This window comes from Salvelinus namaycush, chromosome 13 (genome assembly GCF_016432855.1).
Source record: "Salvelinus namaycush isolate Seneca chromosome 13, SaNama_1.0, whole genome shotgun sequence".
Taxonomy (NCBI): Eukaryota; Metazoa; Chordata; class Actinopteri; order Salmoniformes; family Salmonidae; genus Salvelinus; species Salvelinus namaycush.
The window spans coordinates 39263689-39291507 of NC_052319.1; the positions used below are offsets into that span (position 1 = coordinate 39263689).

At 47.4% G+C, this 27819-nt stretch overlaps 1 protein-coding gene across 1 annotated transcript; it reads left to right on the forward strand.

Moving 5' to 3' along the window:
• On the forward strand, window positions 1-27333 carry LOC120058525 (coiled-coil domain-containing protein 80-like). Its single transcript, XM_039007247.1, has 9 exons — window positions 1-1366; window positions 2324-3093; window positions 3207-3572; window positions 4125-4281; window positions 12197-12333; window positions 14704-14855; window positions 18843-18946; window positions 20923-21006; window positions 26181-27333. The coding sequence occupies exons 1-9, from the start codon at window positions 670-672 to the stop codon at window positions 26498-26500; spliced, it is 2787 nt and encodes a 928-aa protein (XP_038863175.1). The 5' UTR covers window positions 1-669; the 3' UTR covers window positions 26501-27333.
• Window positions 27334-27819: the final 486 nt, after the last annotated feature.

Below are 27819 nucleotides of genomic sequence, written 5' to 3' on the forward strand. Positions count from 1 at the left end.
GGTTGGGAAATCGGGAGACTGGAGATAGAGATGCGTTTCCCATACAGAAGAGCCACTCTCTACAGGTTTTCCTCTTGAATCCGGACAAAGACTTCTATGCCGAAAACTCCCAGCTTTTTAGATGGCTTATTTGGATAGTTGGACAGTCTTTTCAAATAACGGTCAGAGAGTGCTGTTTCGAGAGTGCTGTATCAGTTAACTTCTTAACTTGTGGATGTTAAAATGCTGTGTACACTTGGAGTGTATAACTGATATGCAAAGAAATTCCAGAAGCACAAAGTCAGCGTCTTTTCCCTAAATAGTGTGGTGATTTGGAGAGCTGAACTTGGAGGTTTGGAATAACGGTTTCTAATACCCGGAATGATTTTTAGGAATTGCTGACTCCGTCAATGAGTGGCTAGTTTGTTGAGTTTTCCTGTCTACGTTTTCATGCAGCTGTCATGTTGATAGCAGGCTGGTGAAGTAGGGTTGGGGTTATCTGCTGTTCCACTGCTTTAAAACACAACACTAATGTGTTTGCCTCTCTCTTGCAATCTATTTTTTACTGCGCTGTACTGTATTTTTTATTTACTGAAAACAACTGTTCTAAATAGACATACAGGTCCCATGTACACTATTGAATATTTCTCACTCTGTCAGATTTTTCATTGTAATTGACAGCTTCCCATAATGCGGGGAGCGTTTGTTCTGGGTCTGTTTCTGCTCTGTCTGCTAGCGTGGGCAGGACACGCAGACAAACAGACCCATCTCAAACAGATGCCCATACTCAACAACGGGCGTCTGCAGCCGGGCGCAGCCGGCAGAAAGCGCCCTGTCGGCGGGGGAGGGACCTCCCGCCCTGGACCCAGCTCAGCCTCGGTGCCCACCGGTCTCAGCGCTACGCGCGGAGAGGACATGCAGGCAGACCAGGCCTCTGTTCCTCGGGCCAGGACTGGGGCTGGACAAGGCAGAAGAGGTGGAGCGCTGGCAGGGGCAGTAGGGAGGAGGGCAGCCGGGCAGCGTGTTCCCCTCCATCCTGTCATGCTTCAGGATGAAGGCACTCTCAGGGTGAGGACCAGACAGACCCGCATACCAAGCAGTGCAGGGTCACCTAACCTCCTGGCGAGCTTTGCAGGGAAAAACCGAATTCTGGTGATTTCTGCCCCGCACGACTCAGACGGTTACTACCGGCTAATGATGACACTGCTGAAGCCAGACGTGTACTGTGAGCTGGCGGAGCGGCATGTGCAGCAGATCGTGATATTCCACCAGGAGGGGGAGATGGGTGGGAAGGTGAGGCGGATCACCAGAGAGGGGAAGGTGATGGAGGAACCTTTGGACACAGCGCTCATCCCCCGCCTCATGACCTTCCTCAAACTGGAGAAAGGTAAAGGCATGGTCCTATCTGAAAACTATCCCCTACTCCTTCAGTGTTGGCAGATCTGTCACTCCTGTTCATCATGTTAAGTTTGTATATGACAAATGAAAAATGTCCTTCCTTTTGCACATTACATATTCCAATAACATTATTGTTTACGTATCCCAGCATTGGGATATGCATAGGCTCTTGAGGAACTCCGATACTTTCAAGCTTCTTTAAAACTACAAAAGTGTTAAGTATTAATTTGTGATAACAATACAACAGAACAGATGAACCGGAATGGCATTTACTGTCACAGGTGCCCAAAATGAACTATATCAAAGCCACGCCCCTACTAAGCAACATCTCTTCTGATCTGAGCCACTTGGTCATATCTCAATCACAGGAGTTTGGTGGCACCTTATTTGGGGAGGGCGGGCTCATGGTAATGGATGGAGCGGAATAGGTTGAATGGTATCAAATACATAAAACAGTTGGTTTCCATGAGTTTGATGCCATTCCATTTACTCCGTTCCAGCCATTATTTTGAGCCGACCTCCCCTCAGCAGCCTCCTGTGATCTCAATAACCCAGCACACATTATCAATACCCCAGCAGTTTTTAACAAAACAAACCAACTTAGTGTCACAACGCCAACAACCCAGCAATGAACCATTACCATACTGGTCACACCTGTCCTAGACCATTCAAACATGTCACCTGTTTGATGTGGGGGTTACAGGGTTGTGTGGGGTTGGCTATTTGCATGTTTGCTGCATATGATATGCTGAAAAGCAGTGAACATGAATATTAAATTGTGAGGGTAACAACATAAATCTGAGTCTTTCCAGGTAAGTTTGGGATGCTTACAGCGTGCTTGGTGAGATTGTCTCCTTTCTGCATGTTGATTGTGGCCAAAGCCATGAAAGCTAGACTATTTTATTCAGTAAATGTAATCTCTTATCTGTCACCCTGTCCTGTCCAGGTAAATTTGGAATGGTACTTCTGAGGAAAACCCTCCAGGTGGAGGAGAGGTACCCCTATCCAGTCAGGCTGGAGGCCATGTACGAGGTCATCGACAAGGCACCAATGAGGAAGCTGGAGAAGATCCGACAGAAGGGATTCGTCCAGAAGTGTAAAGGGGCGGGAGTAGAGGGCCAGGTGGAGGAGGGGGGTGGAGACTCAGGGACGGTAGTGGAAACAGGTGGACAGGTAGACCCGCCCCCAGAGAGGAAGCCGGTGAGGAAGCCAATGAGGAGACCCACGACAACCACCACTGTTGCCACAACGACAATGAGGCCGACGACAACTACCACAGCAACAACTACCACAACTATGCGACCCACAAGGACCACGACAAAAGCCACCACGACAAAAGCCACCACGACAACCACACCAAAACCCACACCAAAACCCACAACAACCACGACTAAAAGGACTACAACGACCACAACTAAACAGACTACAACCACACAACAGACCACCACTGCTACTTCCACCACAACCCAGAGACCCACAAAAGCCCAGACCACCCCTGACTGGCTGCCTTCCCCTAGGACCACAGCTGAGCCATATTACTATAACCGCAGAGACAGGGAGAGGCAGAGGGACAGGTACCCAGCCAAGACCACCCCGTCTGGGGACAACCGAACAGACAAGGAGGGGAAGGACCACAATGGCCGTCAGCAGGCAGAAGTGGTGCCCACCCAGCACAAACCCACCAAGGGCAAACCGACCAAGAGGAAGAATGAAATGGTATGCTGTGGACTTATTACATTTCACTTATTACATTGCTGTTGAGATAGAATGTTGCATCAGGCTTGATTTTGGTGATCAATTAAGTATTATCCTCCTCTCCTCTCATCCAGGTGTTAAATAATGAGTATGAGGACAAGTACGAATCTGGCCGGCCCACCGTCAGCGACCCAGAGACACAGACAGAGGTCAACACAGAGGTCAGCCCAGCCAAGAGGGGCAAGGGAAAACACGACAATACTGAGAAGAAGAAGAAAAAGAAGAAGGGCAAACCAGACAAGGCCGCCAAGAGGGACAAGGCCGAGAGGAGAGGAGCGAAGGCAGGGAAGGAGGGCAAAAACAACGGAAAGAAGAACGGAAAGAAGGTGTCAAAGAATCCTGAGAAAGAGGAGTACTACAAACCCACCAAGAAGCCTCCGCCTCCTAGGGGATCCATGGCTTCCTTCCTGGACTACTTTGAGAACAGGAGAAGACTCGTGGTAAGAAAAGTGTTTCCCGTTGTTTCTCGGTGTGGCGCCAGGATCCCCAGAGAAACCGTCAGGACTACAAACGCACCACTGAAACAAATAGAAGACTTTAGAGAACTAATGAAGCAATATATGGGATATTGTAACTAATAACAAAAATAAATTTGATTTAAATCCAATTTGTTCCACATCCCAATAACATATCAAAGCCACAATACAATAGCAGCAATAGCACACAGTCAGAAACGTCATAGCACTGACATAAGCGCTGTAGTAAACTGCCTAGCACTGACTTAACAGCTTTAGAGTACTAGCAGACTGTATAGTACAGTTGTGTTGTTATAGATTGGAGTACAGCCTTTCAAAAATTTTATCATAGGAGTGCAGCCAAGGGCAGGGTGGGAAACACAGTCCTCATCCTCTCCCTCCCCGCTGTCTAATGTAAACACAATCTCAACAGCGGTGTGTGTGTGTGTGCTGGCGTGCGAGTGTGTGCATGCATGTGTGTGTAACCCGGTCTAACCCAGTCTTTCTTTCTCTGTGTGTGTGTGTGTGTGTCTCCAGATCATAACAACCCCCAATGAGGAGAGCAATATGTACCTGCAACAGAAAGATGAGTACCTGGAGACGGTGTGTGAGATGGCCATCAGGAAAGTCTCCATCATCACCATCTTTGGCTCGCTCACCAACTCCACCATGAAGATAGATCACTACCAGCTGGGTAAGTACCTTAAACCATCATACCACTACAGACAGGGTCGACAATGGTGAAAATGGTTCGGTGAATGGAGGTGAATGGGGCACTATAAACATTGAATGGTAAACAGTATACAGAGGATGTAAGATATGGAAGGGTTTCACAAAGACAGAGTCCGGGTCAGGAGGAGAAGACAGGGTCCAGTTCAGGAGGAGAAGACAGGGTCCGGGTCAGGAAGAGAAGATAGGGCCCGGGTCAGGAGGAGCGGACAGGGTCCGGGTCAGGAGGAGAACACAGGGTCTGTGTCAGGAGGAGAAGACAGGGTCCGGGTCAGGAGGAGAAGACAGGGTCCGGGTCAGGAGGAGAAGACAGGGTCCGGGTCAGGAGGAGAACACAGGGTCTGTGTCAGGAGGAGAAGACATGGTCTTGGTCAGGAGGAGAAGACAGGGTCTGGGTCAGGAGGAGAAGACAGGGTCTGTGTCAGGAGGAGAAGACAGGGTCTGTGTCAGGAGGAGAAGACAGGGTCCAGGTCAGGAGGAGAAGACAGGGTCTGGGTCAGGAGGAGAAGACAGGGTCCGGGTCAAGAGGAGAAGACAGGGTCCGGGTCAGGAGGAGAAGACAGGGTCTGTGTCAGGAGGAGAAGACAGGGTCTGGGTCAAGAGGAGAAGACAGGGTCCGGGTCAGGAGGAGAAGACAGGGTCCGGGTCAGGAGGAGAAGGCAGGGTCTGGGTCAGGAGGAGAAGACAGGGTCCGGGTCAGGAGGAGAAGACAGGGTCCGGGTCAGGAGGAGAAGACAGGGTCTGTGTCATGAGGAGAAGACAGGGTCTGTGTCAGAAGGAGAAGACAGGGTCTGTGTCTGTGAACTTATCTTAATTAAGCTATTGAAGTACCCATTGGTCAATCTAAGAGACATAATAAACAAATCCTCATGTAAATCTGTCAGTTTAAGGTGGAGATATCTGTTTATGCATGAAGATTCCCAAAAATAAGGGGCTAAAATATGTGTCCAAAAAACACATGCCGACCGTATTACCTCCCAAGAGAATTTTCTTCGGGTTATAGTCACATCGGTGTATATTCCCCCTCAAGCCGATACCACAACGGCCCTCAAGGATCTACACCAGACTTTATGCAAATTGGACACCACATATCCTGAGGCCACATATATTGTAGCTGGGGATTTTATTAAAACAAATTTGAGGAAAACGCTACCGAAGTTCTATCAACACATTGACTGTTGGGTCCCAGTACTCGCGCTGGGAAAACACTCAACCATTGCTATTCTCTCTTGCGGGAAGCCTACAAGGCCCTCCCCCGCCCTTCTTTCGGCAAATCAGATCACGACTCCATTTTGCTCCTCCCTTCATATTGGCAGAACCTCAAACAGGAAGTACTCATGCTAAGGTTTATTCAACGCTGGTCTGACCAATCAGAATCCATGCTTAAAGATTGTTTTGATCACGTGAACTGAGATATGTTCTGGGGCCTGTTGCACAAAACTAGGATAAGGGATTAAGCCAGGATATCTTGGTGATCCTGGCTCAATTGATCCGTAATCCGGTTGCACTAAAGATGGATAGGGGGCAGGAGGATATGTTATGGTATAAATTACCATGGAGATTTATTCTGTGGAGCTAGCCTGCTCCAGACCAGGCTAAATTCCAGGATCTATTTAATCTCATCCCTAATGTCAGTCAGCAGTCACCACAAATGGAAACCAATAGTTATTTCACTGCTCACTATACATTGTTATCACATATAACTAGACCCACTGTTATTATTTAAACGTTTGTGATCATTAATTTCAATGATTTTGGATAAAAAATGATTTTTAGATGATGTTGCTATCATTAGATAATTTACAGTTTCCCATAGACTATAAGGCTATATATAAAATGATAGAATATTAGGGCCACAGAGGGGAAAAAAACACAAGTCATAATATTGTAACCAGTTGTTTTAAAGGAGGACAGTTGTTAAAATGACAGATGTGGGGCATTTCGTGAAATTGTACTTCAGTATGGTTTCATAAACAAAGACATGCTGATGTGCCAGAATATTAAGTATCACATTGTCATAAGTATCAAAACTGTAAAAACAATATGTAGCTTTTCTGCAGAAAGAACCAGCCTCATAAATTTATGACTTTATCCTTTTTCTTCAGTGTGGCCCTAGTACTCTGTCATATAAACAAATACACATTCCATATGAATATAAAAACACAATGTGTAACATTATGTTCCTTTATTGAATAAGGACAAAACAAAGCAGGTAAACCATCAGCTCCTTTCGAAACTGAAGTCACAGTGACTCTACAAGATGGAAAGCACAGAATCCAAGCATATTATACAAAATGATACATACACATTCAAAGGTCTGTATATAACACACCCTGCATGTCTGCACACTAAAATAAATGCAGGACAAATCCATACACATCAACTGAACAGACAAATGAATGGATGCAGTAGCCTCCCTGCAGCCTTGTATTACACACAGTATACCGCACAAACATCATAAGAGGCCAAATTCGTCAAAAAACGAACCCAAAAAAAACCAAATTCCTCTGCCACCGCAGGACATATTTAACCAAAATTGAAAGCACACATACTAACTAAAATAATTCAACACATATTGGTCCCTCAGCAGCCGACCACTGTCGTCATCAGGGAAGATTGCCGGATTGTCCCAGTCCATGGCTGGTGGCACTCTGGGGGCCCTCTCCTTCCTCAGGCAGGCCACATTGTGGAGGACAGCACAAGCCACAGTAATATCACATGCCCTAACAGGGCTGACCCTTAATTTGTGAAGGCAGTGAAAGCGTGCCTTCAGGAGGCCAAAGGTCATTTCAACTCTGGCCCTGGTCCTGGCATGGGCATGGTTGTAGGCCTGCTGTGCTTCCTGGGGGTCTGTGAAAGGTGTCAGGAGAAAAGGCTGGCAGCCATACCCCCTGTCTCCCAGCAACACACCAGAGAATTCACCTGTCAACACAAAATCTCATCATTACTACCTCATAAACACAGTGATATTCTTGACACAGCCATGATGGTTATAAATAGGGGTTGTGTGGCTTACCTTGTGATAGGCACTGATAGATTTCAGAGGCCCGAAAGATTCTGGAGTCATGGACTGAGCCAGGCCATTTTGCCACAACATTGCTGATCACACAGTCAGCATTGCAGACCATCTGAAATCATAAGATGAGGAATATTACACCAATCAATGCACATCACTGGCAATGCAGAGTGTTCGTCAATGGACAATATCAAAAAGTTATGTTCACCTGAACATTAATGCTGTGAAAGGATTTCCTATTCACAAAATCGGCCTCATGGGCACCTGAGGGGGCTTTTATCCTTATGTGTGTGCAGTCCACTGCACCAATGACATTGGGGAAACCTGTCACACAAAGTAATGAGTATCCTACTATGTGTTAACAGTTGTCCTGTAATTTGTAGATCCTCTTACCTGCAATCCTATAGAACTCCTCTTTGATGTCACAGAGTCTTCTGTGGCCAGGGAAGGAGATGAAGACATCTGCTAATGCTTTGATAGCCAGACACACACTCCTTATTGTGCGGCAAATTGTGGCCTTGTTCAGCTGTTCTGCATCCCCCACTGAGTACAGGAAGGCTCCACTAGCAAAAAAGCGCAAGGCCACACAAACCATTTGCTCCACACTCAGTGCATGGCTCCGTGCAGTGCGGTGCTTAATCCTGGGACCCAGTAGTCTGCATAGATACCTGATGCCATCTGCAGAAAACCTGTATCTTTCATATAGATGGTCATCAGGGAAGGCCAGTGGGTCCAACCGGTCCCTGAAGACCCTTTCTCGCCTGAAGGCTCTCCTCAGCACAAGTGCTTCTTCATCCACCACATCTCGCACGAATGGGCATGCCATTGTCAGAGCAGAAAGGAACACACAATTTTGGGCCTTCATATAGGCTAGTGGCCACACCTGGTGCTGGGGGGGTGGGCAAAAGAGGGCGATGCCTTATAACGATGACTTGGTTGTACTGATTGCTGGGAAAATAAAAAAAACCTTAGAAAGATGCCACCGTCCTGTGTGCTCACAATAAGAGCTCATATGTCATGGCTCACTTGACTTTACGAGAATATACCTAATTTTTTATTTTGAGCTGTGTCATCTTCTTGGAGCTGGGGGAGGAAAGAAAAATAATGATTAATACATTTGTGTTACAGTTAGCATACAGTGTACATTGAAGGCATATCTCACCTCCCTCTCAAGTTTTTTTATTTCAAGGTCCAGTTTCCTAATTGTCCTCTTTTTTATTTCGGACTCCAGTGCAAGATTTTCCATCTTTTTCTTCTTGTACTGAATGTCTATGTCTGCCAGTTCTATTTGGCGCCGGAGGTGGTTGCCATACAACTTTCTGATAGCTTGTGAGCTCTGTGAACACAATACAATTAGCGCAGCTGGAATTTGGCAGGATGTGGTGTCCTTTTATTAATACGCACTATGTTGCCAGGCTGGTTTTCCCACTGTATAGCATCTGGGTCCTGTAAAAGAAATTAGATTTTTTGATTTTGATGAGGACTCCTCACCATTGTAGAGTAAATAGTACTTTCACAGTCTTAACATGATACCTCATGCCTTCTGGAATCCAGAGAGATGGTCTCCTCCTCATCATCGTCTCCATCATGTGCTGTTGCTGCTGCACTGGGGCCTTCACCCTATCACATTTAATCGGATTCATATTGAAGCTAGTAGACAAGACATGCCAGGCCTACAGTATGCCTTTGATGGAGTACTCACTGGATCAGCATCGTCTGGTGCTTGTGCTGGTGGCTCTAACAGGAACACAGTGCTGCCAGACACTGCAAGGCAATAGGTAAACCAAAGTCAGACAGTCCAAATTGATTCAATATGAATGTGGTTGTATCCCATGTAGAGATGGAAGGACATACCTTGAATGAAGCGGGTGGCATCTTGGGAGGAACCTATGCTCGTCTCTTTCCCCCCAGGGATCCCCTCTAAGACGGGCCTGCCTTTATTTAGCTCCAAGGCCATGTCCTCTGCTGGGGTAAGGTCAGCCTTTGGTGACCCACCACCCGTGCCTTGTCTGTGGGTATTCTTTTTCACTGCTAAAACAGTACAGACAATGTGTGAGCAGGCACCTTCTGGGTACAATATATGCTTGTGCTTTGTTAAATATTAGTCAGGGACCATACCATTCTGCAGAATGTTCTTGTATTTGATTTTGACCTGCTGCCATGTCCGTTTTGGCCCGTTCATGTTTAATCTACACACACACACACACACACACACACACATTTAATGGAGTCACACTGCAAAAAATTACTTGGTATTTTTGTCTTGTTTTCAGTAAAAATATCAAAAAATGTATCATAGCTTTATACAGTGTGATGGAGTTACTTTACACAATTTCACTCATATCTGCAGTGCATTTCAATTAAAAATTTAACCGTTTCATAATTACAGTACAACTGCATTTTTGGAGATGTGAATTAAATATTTGAATTGTAATGTTTCAGCGGAGCGGTGAGTGTGTAATTGTGCACTACTTACGCATTCAGGCGGTCTGCAATACTTTGCCACGCTTTTTCTCTTTGCTTTATCACTGTGGCGGTGTTGCCTTTCTTCTTAATTATATCTTTTACCTCCTCGTATGCCTCCATGAGGATTTGTGCTTCCGACGGGGAAAAGTACGCGGCTCTAGTTGCCATGGTAAATCAGTTAATCTGTGATCTGTGGCGGGGTCTATTTGAGTGAGCCGTGAGCGCGCACCTATCCAGGATTGGTTTCACCTGGCTTAATGAATCCGTGTCTGCTCATCCTGGCTTGGTCTTTGTGCAACCAATTAAGCCTGGACGCACATGTTTTGGCTTCATTGAGCTCAGCTGAGTCATTTATCCCGGATGTCTTAATTCTACTTTTGTGCAACAGGCCCCTGGGTAGCCTCGGAGAATAACATTGATGTATACACAAACACGGTGACTGAGTTCATTAGGAAGTGAATAAGGGATGTTGTTCCCACTGTGACTATTAAAACTTACCCAAACCAGATAGGACTCAACACTGCTTTTCCTTAGAAACCATGTACCTACAGATATACGGTATATAATCCAAGTGAAGTTGAAAATATTTTCTGTAGAAAGGGTTTGATTTTGGTTTTAAAAAATCTTCATCTTCATATTGGTTATATATCATTGTAAAACCTTTGTTGATACGGTACTAAAATAATGCATTTCAGACGTTTTGGGTCCCTAATTAACATATCATGTCAAAATCATCCTAGGTGTGGAGAATGATCGGTTTCCAGTCAAAACATACAGTAACTTAACTTATAGTCTCTATCATCACCGTATACTGAAGACAACTGTGGTCTTCTATTATCACCTCATTAAAGACAGCTGTGGTCTTCTATCATCATCTCATAATAAAGATGGCTGTGGTCTTCTATTATCACCTGATATTAAAGACAGCTGTGGCCTTCTGTCATCATCTCATACTGAAGACAGCTGTGGTCTTCTATCATCACCTCATTAAAGACAGCTATGGTCTTCTATCATCATCTCATAATAAAGATGGCTGTGGTCTTCTATTATCACCTGATATTAAAGACAGCTGTGGCCTTCTGTCATCATCTCATACTGAAGACAGCTGTGGTCTTCTATCATCACCTCATTAAAGACAGCTGTGGCCTTCTGTCATCATCTCATACTGAAGACAGCTGTGGTCTTCTATCATCACCTCATACTGAAGACAGCTGTGGTCTTCTATCATCACCTCATATTAAAGACAGCTGTGGTCTTCTATCATCACCTCACAATAAAGACAGCTGTGGTCTTCTATCATCACCTCATACTGAAGACAGCTTGTCTTCTATCATTACCTCATATAGAAGATATCTGTGGTCGCCTATTATCACCTCATATAGAAGATATCTGTGGTCTTCTATCATCACCTCATATTAAAGACAGCTGTGGCCTTCTATCATCACCTCATACTGAAGACAGCTGTGGTCTTCTATCATCACCTCATATAGAAGACAGCTGTGGTCTTCTGTCATCACCTCATTTTAAAGACAGCTGTGGTCTTCTATCATCACCTCATATTAAAGACAGCTGTGGTCTTCTATCATCACCTCATACTGAAGACAGCTGTGGTTTTCTGGGTGTTCTGGATTCAAGTCGAAAACAAAGGAAAACAGAGGAGGGAAAAAAATGTGAATACATTTTTTGAGGAGGAATATCCATGTTAAAACAGAGTGAGAAAATCCTTAGATTTGAAGGAAATAAAAATAAGATAAACAATCTAGGTTGGCTTCTCCCGCTTCAGCCATCTTCCTTTAACTCTTTTTGAGAGAGGGAAGTGCCAGTGTTTTGGAATAGAGCGGGTGTCAGTGTGAATGAGTGAGTGAGTGACTGAGGTGTTTGTGTGTGTGTGCGTCTCTTCTCCGTAGAGGAAGCAGTAAACCTAGAGTAAACACACGATTGCCCTTCCTTTGGGTGATAAACCTCTGCCCTTGAGATTATTTTACCTCAGAGAGACGCTCATCAAAAAACAACTCTTAGTCCCTTCCACTCGTCTCCTCCTTACCACTATGATGTTTGCAGAGCTGAAGAGACAGGCATAGGTGGAGTACTAATAATCTATCCTGAACATGCTGTGGACTGATATGGACCTATGTTTACTTTTGAGGCTGCACATGTCTTCTGGTCGGTCATATGTCAACCAATCCGGTCCCTGATTGGAAGGGGGTTGTCCAATCCGTGTTTCCCAATGGCTGTAGTTGTACTAGGCTTTGTTTTTGTTGTTGTTTCAGCTTCCTTACCTGAAAATGCACTCTTATGCACAATTTACATTTTTTTGACTCTTTCTTCATTTTCTCTCTCTCTCTCACTCTGTCTCTGTCTCTCTCTCTCTCTCTCTCTCTCATTCCTCCCCTCTCAGAGAATGATAAGCCTATGAAAGGTCTTCGCCAGGAAGACCTGGTGAACCAGGATGTGATTACAGAGCTGAGGAAGGAGTTCAGTATGACCTTCAACCACTTCTACATGGTCGTCACTGACACTGACATGAGATTCAAGGTGGGGTTACCAATACAATTATGATTTAGAACAATCATTTCATAGGATTTCTATGGGGTTAACTCTCTGTCTATCAGTATCTCTTTCATTCTCTCTTTGAATCTCTCTCTCTCTGTATCTCTCTCTCTCTGTATCTCTCTCCGTATCTGTCTCTTTCTCTGTATCTCTCTCTCTCTCTGTGTATTTCTCTTTCTCTGTGTCTCTCTCTCTGTATCTCTCAATCTCTCTTTTTCTCTGTATCTCTCTCTCTATTTCTCTGTATCTCTCTCTCTCTCTCTCTCTCTCTCTCTCTATCTCTCTGTATCTCTCTCTCTCTTTCTCTGTATCTCTCTGTCTCTTTCTGTATCTCTCTCTCTGTATCTCTCTCTTTCTCTGTGTCTCTCGCTCTCTATGTATCTCTCTCTCTGTATCTCTCTCTTTCTGTCTGTATCTCTCTCTCTCTCTCTCTCTCTCTGTATATCTCTCTTTCTCTGTATCGCTGTCTCATTCTCTAACAGTCTCTCTCTCGCTCTCTCTCTCTCTCTCTCTCTCTCTCTCTCTCTCTCTCTCTCTCTCTCTCTCTCTCTCTCTCTCTCTCTCTCTCTCTCTCTCTCTCTCTCTCTCTCTCACTCTCACTCTCACTCTCACTCTCACTCTCTCACTCTCTCTGTATCACTCTCTCTCTGTATCTCTCTGTATCTCCTTGTATCTCTCTGTATCTCTCTCTCTCTGTATCTCTCGCTCTCTCTCTGTATCTCCGTATCGCTCTCTTTCTCTGTATCTCTCTCTCTCTCTCTGTATATCACTCTTTATCTTTATCTCTTTCTCATTCTCTGTATCCCTCTCTCTCTCTCTCTTTATCTCTCTGTATCTCCGTATCGCTCTCTCTCTCTGTATCTCTCACTCTCTCTGTATCTCTCTCTCTGTATCGCTCTCTTTCTCTGTTTCGCTCTCTCTGTATATCTCTCTTTCTCTGTTTCGCTCTCTCTGTACATCTCTCTTTCTCTGTATCTCTCTCTCTGTATCGCTCTCTTTCTCTGTTTCGCTCTCTCTGTATATCTCTCTTTCTCTGTTTCGCTCTCTCTGTATCTCTCTCTTTCCTAATAGATATGCTTAATTTAGCTCATCTGGTCCACCTGATTGTGGGTACTTTTGGGACCATTCCATTTAGACCTAAAGCCTGTACTCAACCCAACCGTCTTGCCAAGTGAACTAAATGGAGCACACACACCTATCCTCTCTATTGAGCCCATTAGACCAATAGTCATGTTGGTTGACCAGCCTTCACCATACTGTCAACATCCTGCAGTGATCAAACACTGGTTCAATTCACACAACATGACCTTCTCATAACAGCAGTGTGTGTGTGTGTAAATCGGCAGGCTGTTTTTAGACATAATATTAAACAAAGACTGTTTAACCAACCCTCTACTGCTGTCAGGACAGACAGGAAAGTATATTAAGACATGAAAGTCTATTACAGGGTGTGGGTATGAGAGAGATAGGGGCGTGTGCCCTATAAAATATCATATTTTATGCTGGGATCCCTGCTGTTCCTAAAAAATAAGCTGCATGGTGGAATTTATCACGTTCTGAACAGAGTTGTGTTGAACCCCATGGCCCACTGTGTTGAACCCCATGGCCCACTGTGTTGAACCCCATGGCCCACTGTCTTGAACCCCATGGCCCACTGTGTTGAACCCCATGGCCCACTGTCTTGAACCCCATGGCCCACTGTGTTGAACCCCATGGCCCAATGTCTTGAACCCCATGGCCCACTGTGTTGAACCCCATGGCCCACTGTCTTGAACCACATGGCCCAATGTGTTGAACCCCATGGCCCACTGTGTTGAACCCCATGGCCCACTGTGTTGAACCCCATGGCCCACTGTCTTGAACCACATGGCCCACTGTGTTGAACCCCATGGCCCACTGTGTTGAACCCCATGGCCCAATGTCTTGAACCACATGGCCCACTGTGTTGAACTCCATGGCCCAATGTCTTGAACCCCATGGCCCAATGTCTTGAACCACATGGCCCACTGTGTTGAACTCCATGGCCCAATGTCTTGAACCACATGGCCCACTGTGTTGAACTCCATGGCCCAATGTCTTGAACCCCATGGCCCACTGCTCTGGTTGTGCTTCTCAGAAACATGCAGAGAATGCCTGTGAAGTCATAACAAACTGGAACACATTGCTCAGTCTCTTGGAATACAGGATACAGGGTTTGAGGTTTTTCTAGGAATACTGGAATCATTATAACCTAGGAATAGCATTTCTTACATTTTTCTCCTGACCACTAGAATAATAGGGATTGTACACTCAAATCCTTCAATGGTTGGTTACCTTTTTGGTCCACTGACTTGATGATGTGTGTCCCTCCAACAGCAATCCTATGAGGTTCCCATTGCCATGAAGGCTGTGTTCGATTACGTCGACACCTTCACCTCTCGCATCAGAGAGATGGAACAGCAGAAGAGAGATGGAGTGGCCTGCAAGAAGGAGGACAAACCAAGATCACTTGAGAACTTCCTCTCCAGGTAGTGTGTGTGTGTGTGTGTGTGTGTGTGTGTGTGTGTGTGTGTGTGTGTGTGTGTGTGTGTGTGTGTGTGTGTGTGTGTGTGTGTGTGTGTGTGTCTCTCACGCCTAGGCTGGGAATGGCTGGAATCTGAAACAGACATTTTGCTCCGTATGAAACAGACATTTTGCTCCATATGAAACAGACATTTTGCTCCATATGAAACAGACATTTTGCTCCATATGAAACAGACATTTTGCTCCATATGAAACATACATTTTGCTCCGTAGCCGGTGGGAATATTGCCTCATTCTGCCAGGTAGGGATCTGGCTGAGGAGTGGTCAGAATTGACAGATAGCCATGTCAACATTAATATTAACACCCATACGTTAAAAATGCATGTACACACAACTGTAAGTCTCTTTGGATAAATGTGTCTGCTAAATGAATATTTTATTTCCAGTATTGTAGGATACACTAACACCTTGGTCTTGGATCGATTGACTCTGGTCCCGTATATAAACTACATGACCAACAGTATGTGGACACCTGCTTATCGAACATCTCATTCCAAAATCATAGGCATTAATATGAAGTTGGTCCCCCCTTTGCTGCTATAACAGCCTCTAGTCTTCTGGTATGGCTTTCCACTAGAAGTTGGAACATTGCTGCAGGGACTTGCTTCCATTCAGCCACAAGAGCATTAGTGAGGTCGGGCACTGATTTTGGGCGATTAGGCCTGGCTCGCAGTCGGCATTCCAAGTTGTCCCAAAGATGTCCGATGGGGTTGAGGTCAGGGCTCTGTGCAGGCCAGTCAAGTTCTTCCACACCGATCTCGAAAAAAAAAACATTTCTGTATGGACCTCACTTTGTGCACGGGGGCATTGTCATGCTGAATCCGAAAAGGGCCTTCCCCAAACTGTTGCCACAAAGTTGGAAGCACAGAATCGTCTAGAATGTCCTTGTATGCTGTAGCATTAAGATTTCCCTTCACTGGAACTAAGAAGCCTAGCCCGAATCATGAAAAACAGCCCCAAAACATTATTACTCATAAACCAAACTTTACAGTTGGCACTATGCATTCAGGCAGGTAGCATTCTCCTGGCATCCGCTAAACCCAGATTCGTCCGTCAGACTGCCAGATGGTGAAGCGTGATTCATCACTCTGGATAACGTGTTTCCAGTCCAGAGTCCAGTGGCGGTGAGCTTTACACAACTCCAGCCAACACTTGGCATTGCGTATGGTGATCTAAGGCTTGGGTGCGGCTGCTCGGCCATGGAACCCATTTCATGAAGCTCCCGATGAACAGTTCTAGTGCTGACGTTGCTTCCAGAGGCAGTTTGGATCTCGGTAGTGAGTGTTGCAACCGAGGACAATTTTTATGCAATACGCGCTTCAGCACTCGGCGGTCCCGTTCTGTGAGCTTGTGTGGCCTACCACTTTGCGGCTGACTCTTTGTAGCTCCTAGACGTTTCCACTTTACAATAACGGAACTTACAGTTGACCGGGGCAGCTCTAGCAGTGCAGGAATTTGACGAACTGACTTGTTGGAAAATTGGCACCCTATGACCGTGCCAGGTTGAATGTCACTGAGCTCTTTAGTAAGGTCATTCTACTGCCAATGTTTGTCTATGTAGATTGCATAATTGTGTGATCGATTTTATACACCAGTCACAAACGGGTGTGACTGAAATATCCGAATCCACTAATTTGAAAGGGGTCCACATACTTTTATATATGTACAGTACCAGTCAAAAGTTTGGACACACCTACTCATTCAAGGCTTTTTCTTTATTTTACTATTTTCTACATTGTAGAATAATAGTGAAGACATCAAAACTATGAAATAACACAAATGGAATCATGTAGTAACCAAAAAAGTGTTAAACAAATAAAAATATATTTGAGATTTGAAATTCTTCAAAGTAGCCACCCTTTGCCTTGATAACAGCTTTGCATACCCTTGGCATTCTCTCAACCAGCTTCATAAGGTAGTCACCTGGAAGACATTTCAATGAACAGGTGTGCCTTGTTAAAAGTTAATTTGTGGAATTTCTTTCCTTCTTAATGTGTGTGAGACAATCAGTTGTGTTGTGACAATGTAGGGGTGGTATTCAGACGATAGCCCTATTTGGTAAAAGACCAAGTCCATAGTTCATTAGAGTTACCAGCCTCAGAAATTGCAGCCCAAATAAATGCTTCACAGAGTTCAAGTAACAGACACATCTCAACATCAACTGTTCAGAGGAGACTGCGTGAATCAGGCCTTCGTGGTCTAATTGCTGCAAAGAAACCACTACTAAAGGACACCAATAAGAAGAAGAGACTTACTTGGGCCAAGAAACACGAGCAATGGACATTAGACCGGTTGAAATCTGTCCTTTGGTCAGATGAGTCCAAGTTGGAAATTGTTGGTTCCAACCGCCGTGTCTTTGTGAGACACAGAGTAGGTGAATGGATGATCTCCGCATGAGTTGTTCCCACCGTGAAGCATGGAGGAGGAACTGTGATGGTGTGGGGGTGCTTGCTGGTGACACTGTCAGTGATTTATTTAGAACTTAAGGCACACTTAACGAGCATGGCTACCACAGCATTCTGCAGCGATACGCCATCCCATCTGGTTTGCGCTTAGTGGGACTATCATTTGTTTTTCATCAGGACAATGACCCAAAACACTCCTCCAGGCTGTGTAAGGGCTATTTGACCAAGGAGAGTAATGGAGTGCAACATCAGATGACCTGGTCTCCACAATCACCCAACCTCAACCCAATTAAAATGGTTTGGGAGGAGTTGGACCGCAGAGTGAAGGAAAAGCAGCCAACAAGCCAGCATATGTAGGAACTTCTTCAATACTGTTGGAAAAGTATTCCTCATGAAGCTGGTTGAGAGAATGCCAAGAGTGTGCAAAGCTGTCACCAAGGCAAAGCCAGGCTACTTTGAAGAAAATATTTTTGTATATGTTAAACACTTTTTTGGTTACTACTTGATTCCATATGTGTTATTTCATAGTTTTGATGTCATCACTATTATTCTACAATGTAGAAAGTAGTAAAAATGAAGAAAATCCCTTGAATGAATATGTGTCCAAAGTTTTGACTTTTAACCAGATTGACTGTGGTTTGTTGCAATGGAGACTAAATTCCAGTCTAATGACCATGACCCACTGTGTTCAGACAGGAAATGATTTCCCACTGGGCAAAAACTGGTTGAGTCAACTTTGTTCCACATCATTTCAAAATAAAAAAAGTTATATGTGATAACGTTGAATCAACATGGAAAACTGATTGTAGAGTCATCAACGTAAAGAAATGTATTTTTTTCACATAACTTGTTAACGAAATCCAATGACATGGTGACATGTTTTGTTGATTTCACGTTGAATTCACGTTAGTTGACAACTCAATGTAACGGCTGTCTTCGGGTGAAAGAGAGGTGGACCAAAATGCAGCGTGATGATAATCCATGTTTTAATTAGGATATTTAAACGACGATCAAAAACAACAAACTGACAGAAGGAACCAAAAACGCTACAGTCCTGAACATGGGAACACAGAACAGATGAACAGGAACAATCACCCACAAAACCCAACACAAAACAGGCTACCTAAATATGGTTCCCAATCAGAGACAATGACTAACACCTGCCTCTGATTGAGAACCATATCAGGCCAAACACAGAAATAGAAAAACATAGATAAACAAACATAGACTACCCACCCCAACTCACGCCCTGACCATACTAAATAAAGACAAAAACAAAGGAAATAAAGGTCAGAACGTTACACTCAACCAGATGTAAATCTAAACTAGACGTTGAAAGGATGTCAGTACCCAGTGGGTTGGTTGTTGGTTCTAATGACAGTGACTCACAGTGTTTATACAGGAAGTGACTTGGTTCAAGTCTTGATGAAGAGCCTTGTAGGATCTTTAAATACGTGAGATTGATGACATCACCGTATAGTTTAATCCTACTGCATCTCATCCTCGTTCCGTCTTTGGGTTCTCAGGTTCCGTTGGAGGCGTCGCCTGTTTGTAATTTCCGCCCCCAACGATGAGGAATGGTCCTATCAGCAGCAGCTTCACGCCCTGACCAGCCAAGCCTGCAACCTGGGTGAGTATAAGAAGGAATCATTAAGTTATTACCATATTTACCATATTTATCCTATCCTTTCAGATCAACAGGAAGACACGTTGTTTCTGAAGCAGGCCATAAACTGCTCACACGCACACAGGCACACACGCACACACACACAAACTGGGCAGTTGTCAAATCAGAGCCATCTACTAGCAGCGTGCTGCCAACAGTATCATCTGGGCTCTGTGTGGATCATCCCGTGGTCTCACCAGGGCCTCCGGAAAACTTGTAGCGAGGACACACTTTCCACACCACTTTTGATTTTGTTTAATAAAATATATTGACTGAAATATATTGACACTGAAATTTATCAATAAACACAATAGCTGACATAGACTGAGTTCACTTTTAATTAAGGCCTACGGTTGCATAGTGCGGGACTACACGATGCAAACCTGAATAAAGCAAGCTCAGCCGTTTTACTGTGCAATCATTTTGCTTTCTCTCTGTGTGTGTAGGAAACCCCCCTAGTCCTTCCTTAAAATATTATTAATATGAACAAGAAAAAGGTTGCTGTAGTTTTAACAGGATTTTCATCCTTCCCACAGTCAGGAGTTTCTCCAGGATTGTTTTTTTTTTTAAACCATGTGACCTGCTCTGAAAGATTCTGGTTCCACCATTACCAATATTAAACCTTTTAACAACAAATGAATCATGTCAGACCATATAGGGTCAGAAGTTTTACCAGTCTGGGACTTGTTGTGCCAAACTCTGGTACACACACAACATATGTAAATCAGCACACACACGCACACACACACACACACACACACACACACACACACACACACACACACACACACACACACACACACACACACACACACACACACACACACACACACACACACACACACACACACACACACACACACACACACACACACACACACTGCTCCCTGTGGTTCACAGCAGGTGTAAATCATATTAGATTTACAACAGCCTCCATTCAGACCTGATCTGGAAGAACACGGTCAACAACACTCGGGCTCTCATTTCATCTGTTACATTTTAGCTTGATAGGTAAACACGCTGAAAAAGTCATAATACATGTGTTGCAGTCACTGAAACTGAGGAGGACCATGATCACTGTTTCTCACTCACACACACACACACACATACACAACCACACACAACCACACATACACACAACCACACACACACACACAACATACATCCCTCAGAAAAGGTTAATGGAAGTGTAACTCCCTACTCATCTACCAGTTCTATAGTCTCAGATCAAAGACTTTGATCCCCTCCTCTGTTTCTCTTGGCTAGGTGTGTGTGTGTGTGTGTTCAAACCTGGCCTCTCTGATAAACAAGGCTTCTCCTAGCTGCTGACTCTGCTTTGGGTTCGTACCACGGTATTCAGCTCTTGGCTCTCACCTTAGAGAGCAGTGTTTTCATGTGGTTACTGTGGCTTTTCTGTCTTCAGAACAACCAGCTGTCTGGCTCAGCAGGACACAAGTCCTTCACATTCCCTCTCTATTATCACGACTAACTCACAGATGGTTCTGATCAGGAACGACCGCATCCACATATTGAATAAATACGTTTAGAGATGAATATGAAACAAGTGGTTGAATTATATCCGTTTTGGGGGAGTCTCCGACTCTGATCCTGGAGATCAAGGTCTTCTCTCTGGGCCGTTACTTAGCTGAATCAGGTGTGTGTTATTGCAGGGGGTTGGATCAAAACCCTGCATACTCAGTAGCGCTACAGGTTTCTCTCTTACTAAGGAGCACCTTCAATCTATAAAGATTTCCTAACCAATCAACGCCTCTCTTCCTTATTGTTTACAGGTTGAAGAACCCTGACTTAGATGCTCCATAGGAGACGTTTGACTTTACGTTGTAAGTTGTTGTTGTTGGGTATTTTGTTGTTCTAATGTGCTACTACGGCCTCTCTGTTGTGTGTTTGTCTGTATGGTGGTGGTTTCCATGGTGACCCAGGCCTGAGACACATCTCCATCCTGAAGCTGGTCGGCATGGAGGCAGTGGATCAGGGAGGAGTCCTAGAGCTCTATCCAATCAACGGTGAGAACCTTGTTGTCTCCACAGCGCCTATGTGTATCATACTTCATACAGGAAATGGCTGTGAAGAGGAAACAAAACAGGAAACACATGGAGGATAAATGGGCTGGGTTATGTTTTGTTCTTCAGTTAATACACCCATGCTGTTGAATGTCTGATGTTGTTTAATTGTCACAGCAGGCAGGTAGCTCAACTTTAGCCCAAATTCCTGCTGTTTCCCCCAGTCCAAGACTATAGCCCAGCTCCCAGCTCTCCCCCAGTCCAAGTCCCTATAGCCCAGCCTCAGCCCTAACTCCTGCTGTCTTCCCCAGTCCTTGTCCCTATAGCACAGCCTCAGCCCTAACTCCTGCTGTCTCCCCCAGTCCAAGTCCCTATAGCCCAGCCTCAGCCCTAACTCCTGCTGTCTTCCCCAGTCCTTGTCCCTATAGCCCAGCCTCAGCCCTAACTCCTGCTGTCTCCCCCAGTCCAAGTCCCTATAGCCCAGCCTCAGCCCTAACTCCTGCTGTCTCCCCCAGTCCAAGTCCCTATAGCCCAGCCTCAGCCCTAACTCCTGCTAACTTCCCCAGTCCTTGTCCCTATAGCCCAGCCTCAGCCCTAACTCCTGCTGTCTCCCCCAGTCCAAGTCCCTATAGACCAGCCTCAGCCCTAACTCCTGCTGTCTTCCCCAGTCCTTGTCCCTATAGCCCAGCATCAGCCCTAACTCCTGCTGTCTCCCCCAGTCCAAGTCCCTATAGCCCAGCCTCAGCCCTAACTCCTGCTGTCTCCCCTAGTCCAAGACCCTATAGCCCAGTCTCAGCCCTAACTCCTGCTGTCTCTCCCAGCCCACATCGCTATAGCAAAGCCTCAGCCCAGCTCCTGCTGTATCCCCAGGTCCTTGTTCCTATAGCCCAGCCTCAGTCCTAACTCGTGCTGCCTCCCCCAGACCTTGTCCCTATAGCCCAGTCTCAGCCCTAACTCCTGCTGTCTCCCCCGGTCCACGTCCCTATAGCCCAGCCTCAGCCCTAGCTCCTGCTGCCTCCCCCGGTCCACATCCCTATAGCCCAGTCTCAGCCCTAACTCCTGCTGTCTCCCCCGGTCCACGTTCCTATAGCCCAGCCTCAGCCCTAGCTACTGCTGTCTCCCCCAGTCCAAGTCCCTATAGCCCAGCCTCAGCCCTAACTCCTGCTGTCTTCCCCAGTCCTTGTCCCTATAGCCCAGTCTCAGCCCTAACTCCTGCTGTCTCCCCCGGTCCACGTCCCTATAGCCCAGCCTCAGCCCTAGCTCCTGCTGCCTCCCCCGGTCCACGTTCCTATAGCCCAGTCTCAGCCCTAACTCCTGCTGTCTCCCCCGGTCCACGTTCCTTTAGCCCAGCCTCAGCCCTAGCTACTGCTGTCTCCCCCAGTCCAAGTCCCTATAGCCCAGCCTCAGCCCTAACTCCTGCTGTCTTCCCCAGTCCTTGTCCCTATAGCCCAGCCTCAGCCCTAACTCCTGCTGTCTCCCCCAGTCCAAGTCCCTATAGCCCAGCTTTAGCCCTAACTCCTGCTGTCTCCCCCAGTCCAAGTCCCTATAGCCCAGCCTCAGCCCTAACTCCTGCTGACTTCCCCAGTCCTTGTCCCTATAGCCCAGCCTCAGCCCTAACTCCTGCTGTCTCCCCCAGTCCAAGTCCCTATAGCCCAGCCTCAGCCCTAACTCCTGCTGTCTTCCCCAGTCCTTGTCCCTATAGCCCAGCCTCAGCCCTAACTCCTGCTGTCTCCCCCAGTCCAAGTCCCTATAGCCCAGCCTCAGCCCTAACTCCTGCTGTCTCCCCTAGTCCAAGACCCTATAGCCCAGTCTCAGCCCTAACTCCTGCTGTCTCTCCCTGCCCACATCCCTATAGCCCAGCCTCAGCCCAGCTCCTGCTGTATCCCCAGGTCCTTGTTCCTATAGCCCAGCCTCAGCCCTAACTCGTGCTGCCTCCCCCAGTCCTTGTCCCTATAGCCCAGCCTCAGCCCTAGCTCCTGCTGTCTCCACCGGTCCACATCCCTATAGCCCAGTCTCAGCCCTAGCTCCTGCTGTCTCTCCCGGTCCAAGTCTCTATAGCCCAGTCTCAGCTCTAACTCCTGCTGTCTACCCCGGTCCACGTCCCTATAGCCCAGTCTCAGCCCTAACTCCTGCTGTCTCCCCCAGTCCACATCCCTATAGCCCAACCTCAGCCCTAACTCTTGCTGTATCCCCCAGTCCATGTCCCTTTAGCCCAGCCTCAGCCCTAACTCCTGCTGTTTCCCCCGGTCCACGTCCCTATAGCCCAGCCTCAGCCCTAACTCCTGCTGTCTCCCCCGGTCCACGTCCCTATAGCCCAGCCTCAGCTCTAACTCCTGCTGCCTCCCCCTGTCCACATCCCTATAGCCCAGCCTCAGCCCAAACTCCTACTGTCTCCCCCAGTCCACATCCCTATAGCCCAGCCTCAGCTCTAACTCCTGCTGCCTCCCCCGGTCCACGTCCTTATAGCCCAGCCTCAGCCCTATCTCCTGCTGTCTCCCCCAGTCCACATCCCTATAGCCCAGCCTCAGCCCAAACTCCTACTGTCTCCCCCAGTCCACATCCCTATAGCCCAGCCTCAGCTCTAACTCCTGCTGCCTCCCCCGGTCCACGTCCTTATAGCCCAGCCTCAACCCTAACTCCTGCTGTCTCCCCCAGTCCACATCCCTTTAGCCCAACCTCAGCCCAAACTCCTACTGTCTCCCCCAGTCCACATCCCTATAGCCCAGCCTCAGCTCTAACTCCTGCTGCCTCCCCCGGTCCACATCCCTATAGCCCAGTCTCAGCCCTAGCTCCTGCTGTCTCCCCCGGTCCACATCCCTATAGCCCAGCCTCAGCCCTAACTCCTGCTGTCTCCCCCCGGTCCACATCCCTATAGCCCAGTCTCAGCCCTAACTCCTGCTGTCTCCCCTGGTCCACATCCCTATAGCCCAGTCTCAGCCCTTACTCCTGCTGTCTCCCCTGGTCCACATCACTATAGCCCAGTCTCAGCCCTAACTCCTGCTGTCTCCCCCAGTCCACATCCCTATAGCGCAGTCTCAGCCCTAGCTCCTGCTGTCTCCCCCGGTCCACATCCCTATAGCCCAGTCTCAGCCCTTACTCCTGCTGTCTCCCCTGGTCCACATCCCTATAGCCCAGTCTCAGCCCTAACTCCTGCTGTCTCCCCCAGTCCACATCCCTATAGCGCAGTCTCAGCCCTAGCTCCTGCTGTCTCCCCCGGTCCACATCCCTATAGCCCAGCCTCAGCCCTAGCTCCTGCTGTCTCCCCCGGTCCACATCCCTATAGCCCAGCCTCAGCCCTAACTCCTGCTGTCTCCCCCGGTCCACATCCCTATAGCCCAGCCTCAGCCCTAACTCCTGCTGTCTCCCCCAGTCCACATCCCTATAGCCCAGCCTTGTTTATTTATTCTCTCCATGCTACCAGATACACTTGTTTGATCTTTCCTCTGTGGTATGGGGCTCAACCTCAAAAACATGTTGGTGCTGCTGCCTACACCACACCATCAACACAAACACATACAGCCCTCCATCCATACACCCCTCACAGCTGCATAAGCACACAGACATTTGCTGTGGTGGGGGTGTTAGGGAGGAAATATGTAAACCCTCCCATTCATTTCTCTGCCCATCCAAATAGCATTCATATGAGCTCTTTTTCGGAGCTTTCCTTGAATGAAGTGGTAGCTTGCAGGGAAAGAGAGCTGGGGCTGGGGCAGAGAGATGTTGCTGGGGCAGAGAGCTGGGACAGAGTGGTGGGGCTGGGGCAGAGAGCTGGGACAGAGAGGTGGGGCTGGGGCAGAGAGATGGGGCAGAGAGGTGGGGATGGGGCAGAGAGCTGGGACAGAGAGATGGGGCTGGGGTAGAGAGATGGGGTAGAGAGATGGGGCAGAGAGGTGGGGCTGGGGCAGAGAGCTGGGACAGAGAGGTGGGGCTGGGGCAGAGAGGTGGGGCTGGGGCAGAGAGCTGGAACAGAGAGATGGGGCTGGGGCAGAGAGCTGGGTCAGAGAGGGGGGGCTGGGGCAGAGAGATGGGGCAGAGAGGTGGGGCTGGGGCAGAGAGCTGGGACAGAGAGGTGGGGCTGGGGCAGAGAGGTGGGGCAGAGCTGGGGCAGAGAGCTGGAGCTGGGGCAGAGAGGTGGGGCAGAGAGCTGGGGCAGAGAGATGGGGCTGGGGCAGAGAGGTGGGGCAGAGAGATGGGGCTGGGGCAGAGAGGTGGGGCTGGGGTAGAGAGGTGGGGCAGAGAGATGGGGCTGGGGCAGAGAGGTGGGGCTGGGGCAGAGAGCTGGGACAGAGAGGTGGGGCTGGGGTAGAGAGGTGGGGCAGAGAGCTGGGGCAGAGAGATGGGGCTGGGGCAAAGTGGTGGGGCAGAGAGATGGGGCTGGGGTAGAGAGCTGGGGCAAAGAGATGGGGCTGGGGCAGAGAGATGGGGCAGAGAGGAAGGGCAGAGAGCTGGGGCTGGGGCAGAGAGCTGGGGCTGGGGTAGAGAGCTGAGGTAGAGAGGTAGGGCAGAGAGCTGGGGTAGAGAGCTGGGACAGAGAGATGGGGCTGGGGCAGAGAGATGGGGCAGAGAGGTGGAGCTGGGGCAGAGAGCTGGGGTAGAGAGGTGGAGCTGGGGCAGAGAGCTGGGGCAGAGAGGTGGAGCTGGGGCAGAGAGATGGGGCTGGGACAGAGAGCTGGGGCTGGGACAGAGAGCTGGGGCAGAGAGGTGGGGCTGGGGCAGAGAGCTCGGGCAGAGAGCTGGGGCTGGGGCAGAGAGCTGGGGCAGAGAGGTGAAGCAGTGGCAGAGAGGTGGAGCAGAGAGCTGGGGCAGAGAGGTGGGGCAGAGAGCTGGGGCAGAGAGGTGGGGCTGGGGCAGAGAGCTGGGGCAGAGACGTGGGGCTGGGGTAGAGAGCTGGGGCAGAGAGCTGGGGCTGTGGCAGAGAGGTGGGGCTGGGGCAGAGAGCTGGGGCAGAGAGGTGGGGTAGAGAGGTGGGGCAGAGAGCTGGGGCTGGGGCAGAGAGCTGGGATAGAGAGGTGGGGCAGAGAGGTGGGGCTGGGGCAGCTTGGCCTAATTTCTTCTTTCTCTTGAGACAGGCAGCTTGGCCGAGGAGCGAGTATGGCTCTCTGCCTCTTCAGTCAAAGACATCAATCATACCAAAGGATATTGACTGACTCCTATCCATCTCTCTCTCCTCCTTCCAGGCAGCGCCACGGTGGAGCGCGAGGGCCTCTCGGCCACCCTGGTCAAAGACATCCGCAACTACTTCCAGATCAGCCCAGAGTACTTCTCCATGCTGCTGGTGGGAAAGGATGGCAACGTCAAGTCGTGGTACCCGAGCCCCATGTGGTCCATGGCTATTATCTACGACCTGGTGGACTCCATGCAGCTCCGCAGGCAGGAGATGGCCATCCAGCAGTCACTGGGCATGCGCTGCCCGGAGGACGAGTACGGGGGCTATGGGTACCATCACCACGGCTACGACGGTTACCAGGACGGCTATCACCAGGGATACGGTTACTAAAGGGGGTGTCAATAGTCTATAAGCAATGATATGGTTACTAAGGGGTGTGTTACTTAATCTCAAATCAATCTCTTTTACCATTATCCATGTATGCTTCTTGATGGCCCATTGTAGATTCAAATGGATCAGATAGGTGTAAGCAGTAAGGTATGGCTCTACCTAGCCCCATGGTAGTCTAGATGTACTTAGCCACTGGTTTCTAGCCCCACGGTAGTCTAGATGTACTTAGCCTCTGGTTTCGGATCTGTAGGCATTAATTAAGAACCCCTAGGGATAGGGGTTGATTTCCAATTGGTCATGCGTGTGCATGGGAGAGGGGCATGAGTATAACCTTTGTCTCGCCTCTTGAATGGCGGTTTTTGTTTTCAGGACGTCTATGGAGGGTTAAATGGTCTTGGGGTTAGCTCTGTGCTTCCTGGTTCTAGAATGAAATAAAGAAGGATTGGATAGTGATGTCATCAATTTCTGTCTAATCCTTCTCTATATCAGTCTTGTTCTTTTGTATTAAGAATTACAATCAACAGTTGTTTTACATTTCACGTGTTCCGTCTACTACATTTCCATTCTTTACCAAATGTACATGTTCACTTTCACAGTCAGGACCTTATTGTAGATAAACGTGTAAGGATGAGTCAAACATTTTGTTTGTATTGGATGTCTGTTTTTAACTTGTGGCTATAACAGTCTTGTTTCTGCAATGAACTTTCAACTTCATTCTGTTTTGTAATTTTCCTGTTGTTACATATGGTTCTTATTCTTACTCTGTTGTGCATGAGAGACAGAGTCTCTGTTTACTGTATATTTATGACAAATAAAGCTTTGTTTCCTGATAACACTTTTCTCTGAGTTTTAATACTGTATCTCAGTACTTTGTATTGTAGTCAAAAGTTCTTTAGGCGCAGTATAACAATTTATTATGTTACACCGCCCCCAGTTGGTTCAAGTTTAACAATACAGATTGAACAATACAGACCAACAGAATGGAAAATACAGTCAGCAACTAAAACAAAATGTGTCCATTTGGTAATCTATAGACTATTTTGCGTGAGAAACTGAGCAATTATGAACTGAATAATTATGCACTGTATCGTAAGAAAATACATGTTATTAACCCGGTGTCCATTGCCTTAAAGATGTACAGTAAAACACATCAGAGATGCAAGTCACCCAAGTCATAGTCTCATTATTGTTCTTTTTTTAGTTTTTTACTATTTTCTTAGCTCTTCTTGAACTGCACTGTTGGTTAAGGGCTTGTAAGGAAGTATTTCACTGTAAGGTCTACACCTGTTGGTTAGGGGCTTGTAAGTAAGCATTTCACT

Excerpts from the sequence above, each read along its gene's own strand:
- LOC120058525 (XM_039007247.1), top strand. The coding sequence starts at position 670 with ATGCGGGGAGCGTTTGTTCTGGGTCTGTTTCTGCTCTGTCTGCTAGCG. Across the intron at positions 1,367-2,323 it reads CTTCCTCAAACTGGAGAAAG|GTAAATTTGGAATGGTACTT; the intron begins GTAAAGGCATGG and ends TGTCCTGTCCAG. Across the intron at positions 12,334-14,703 it reads ACACTGACATGAGATTCAAG|CAATCCTATGAGGTTCCCAT; the intron begins GTGGGGTTACCA and ends TCCCTCCAACAG.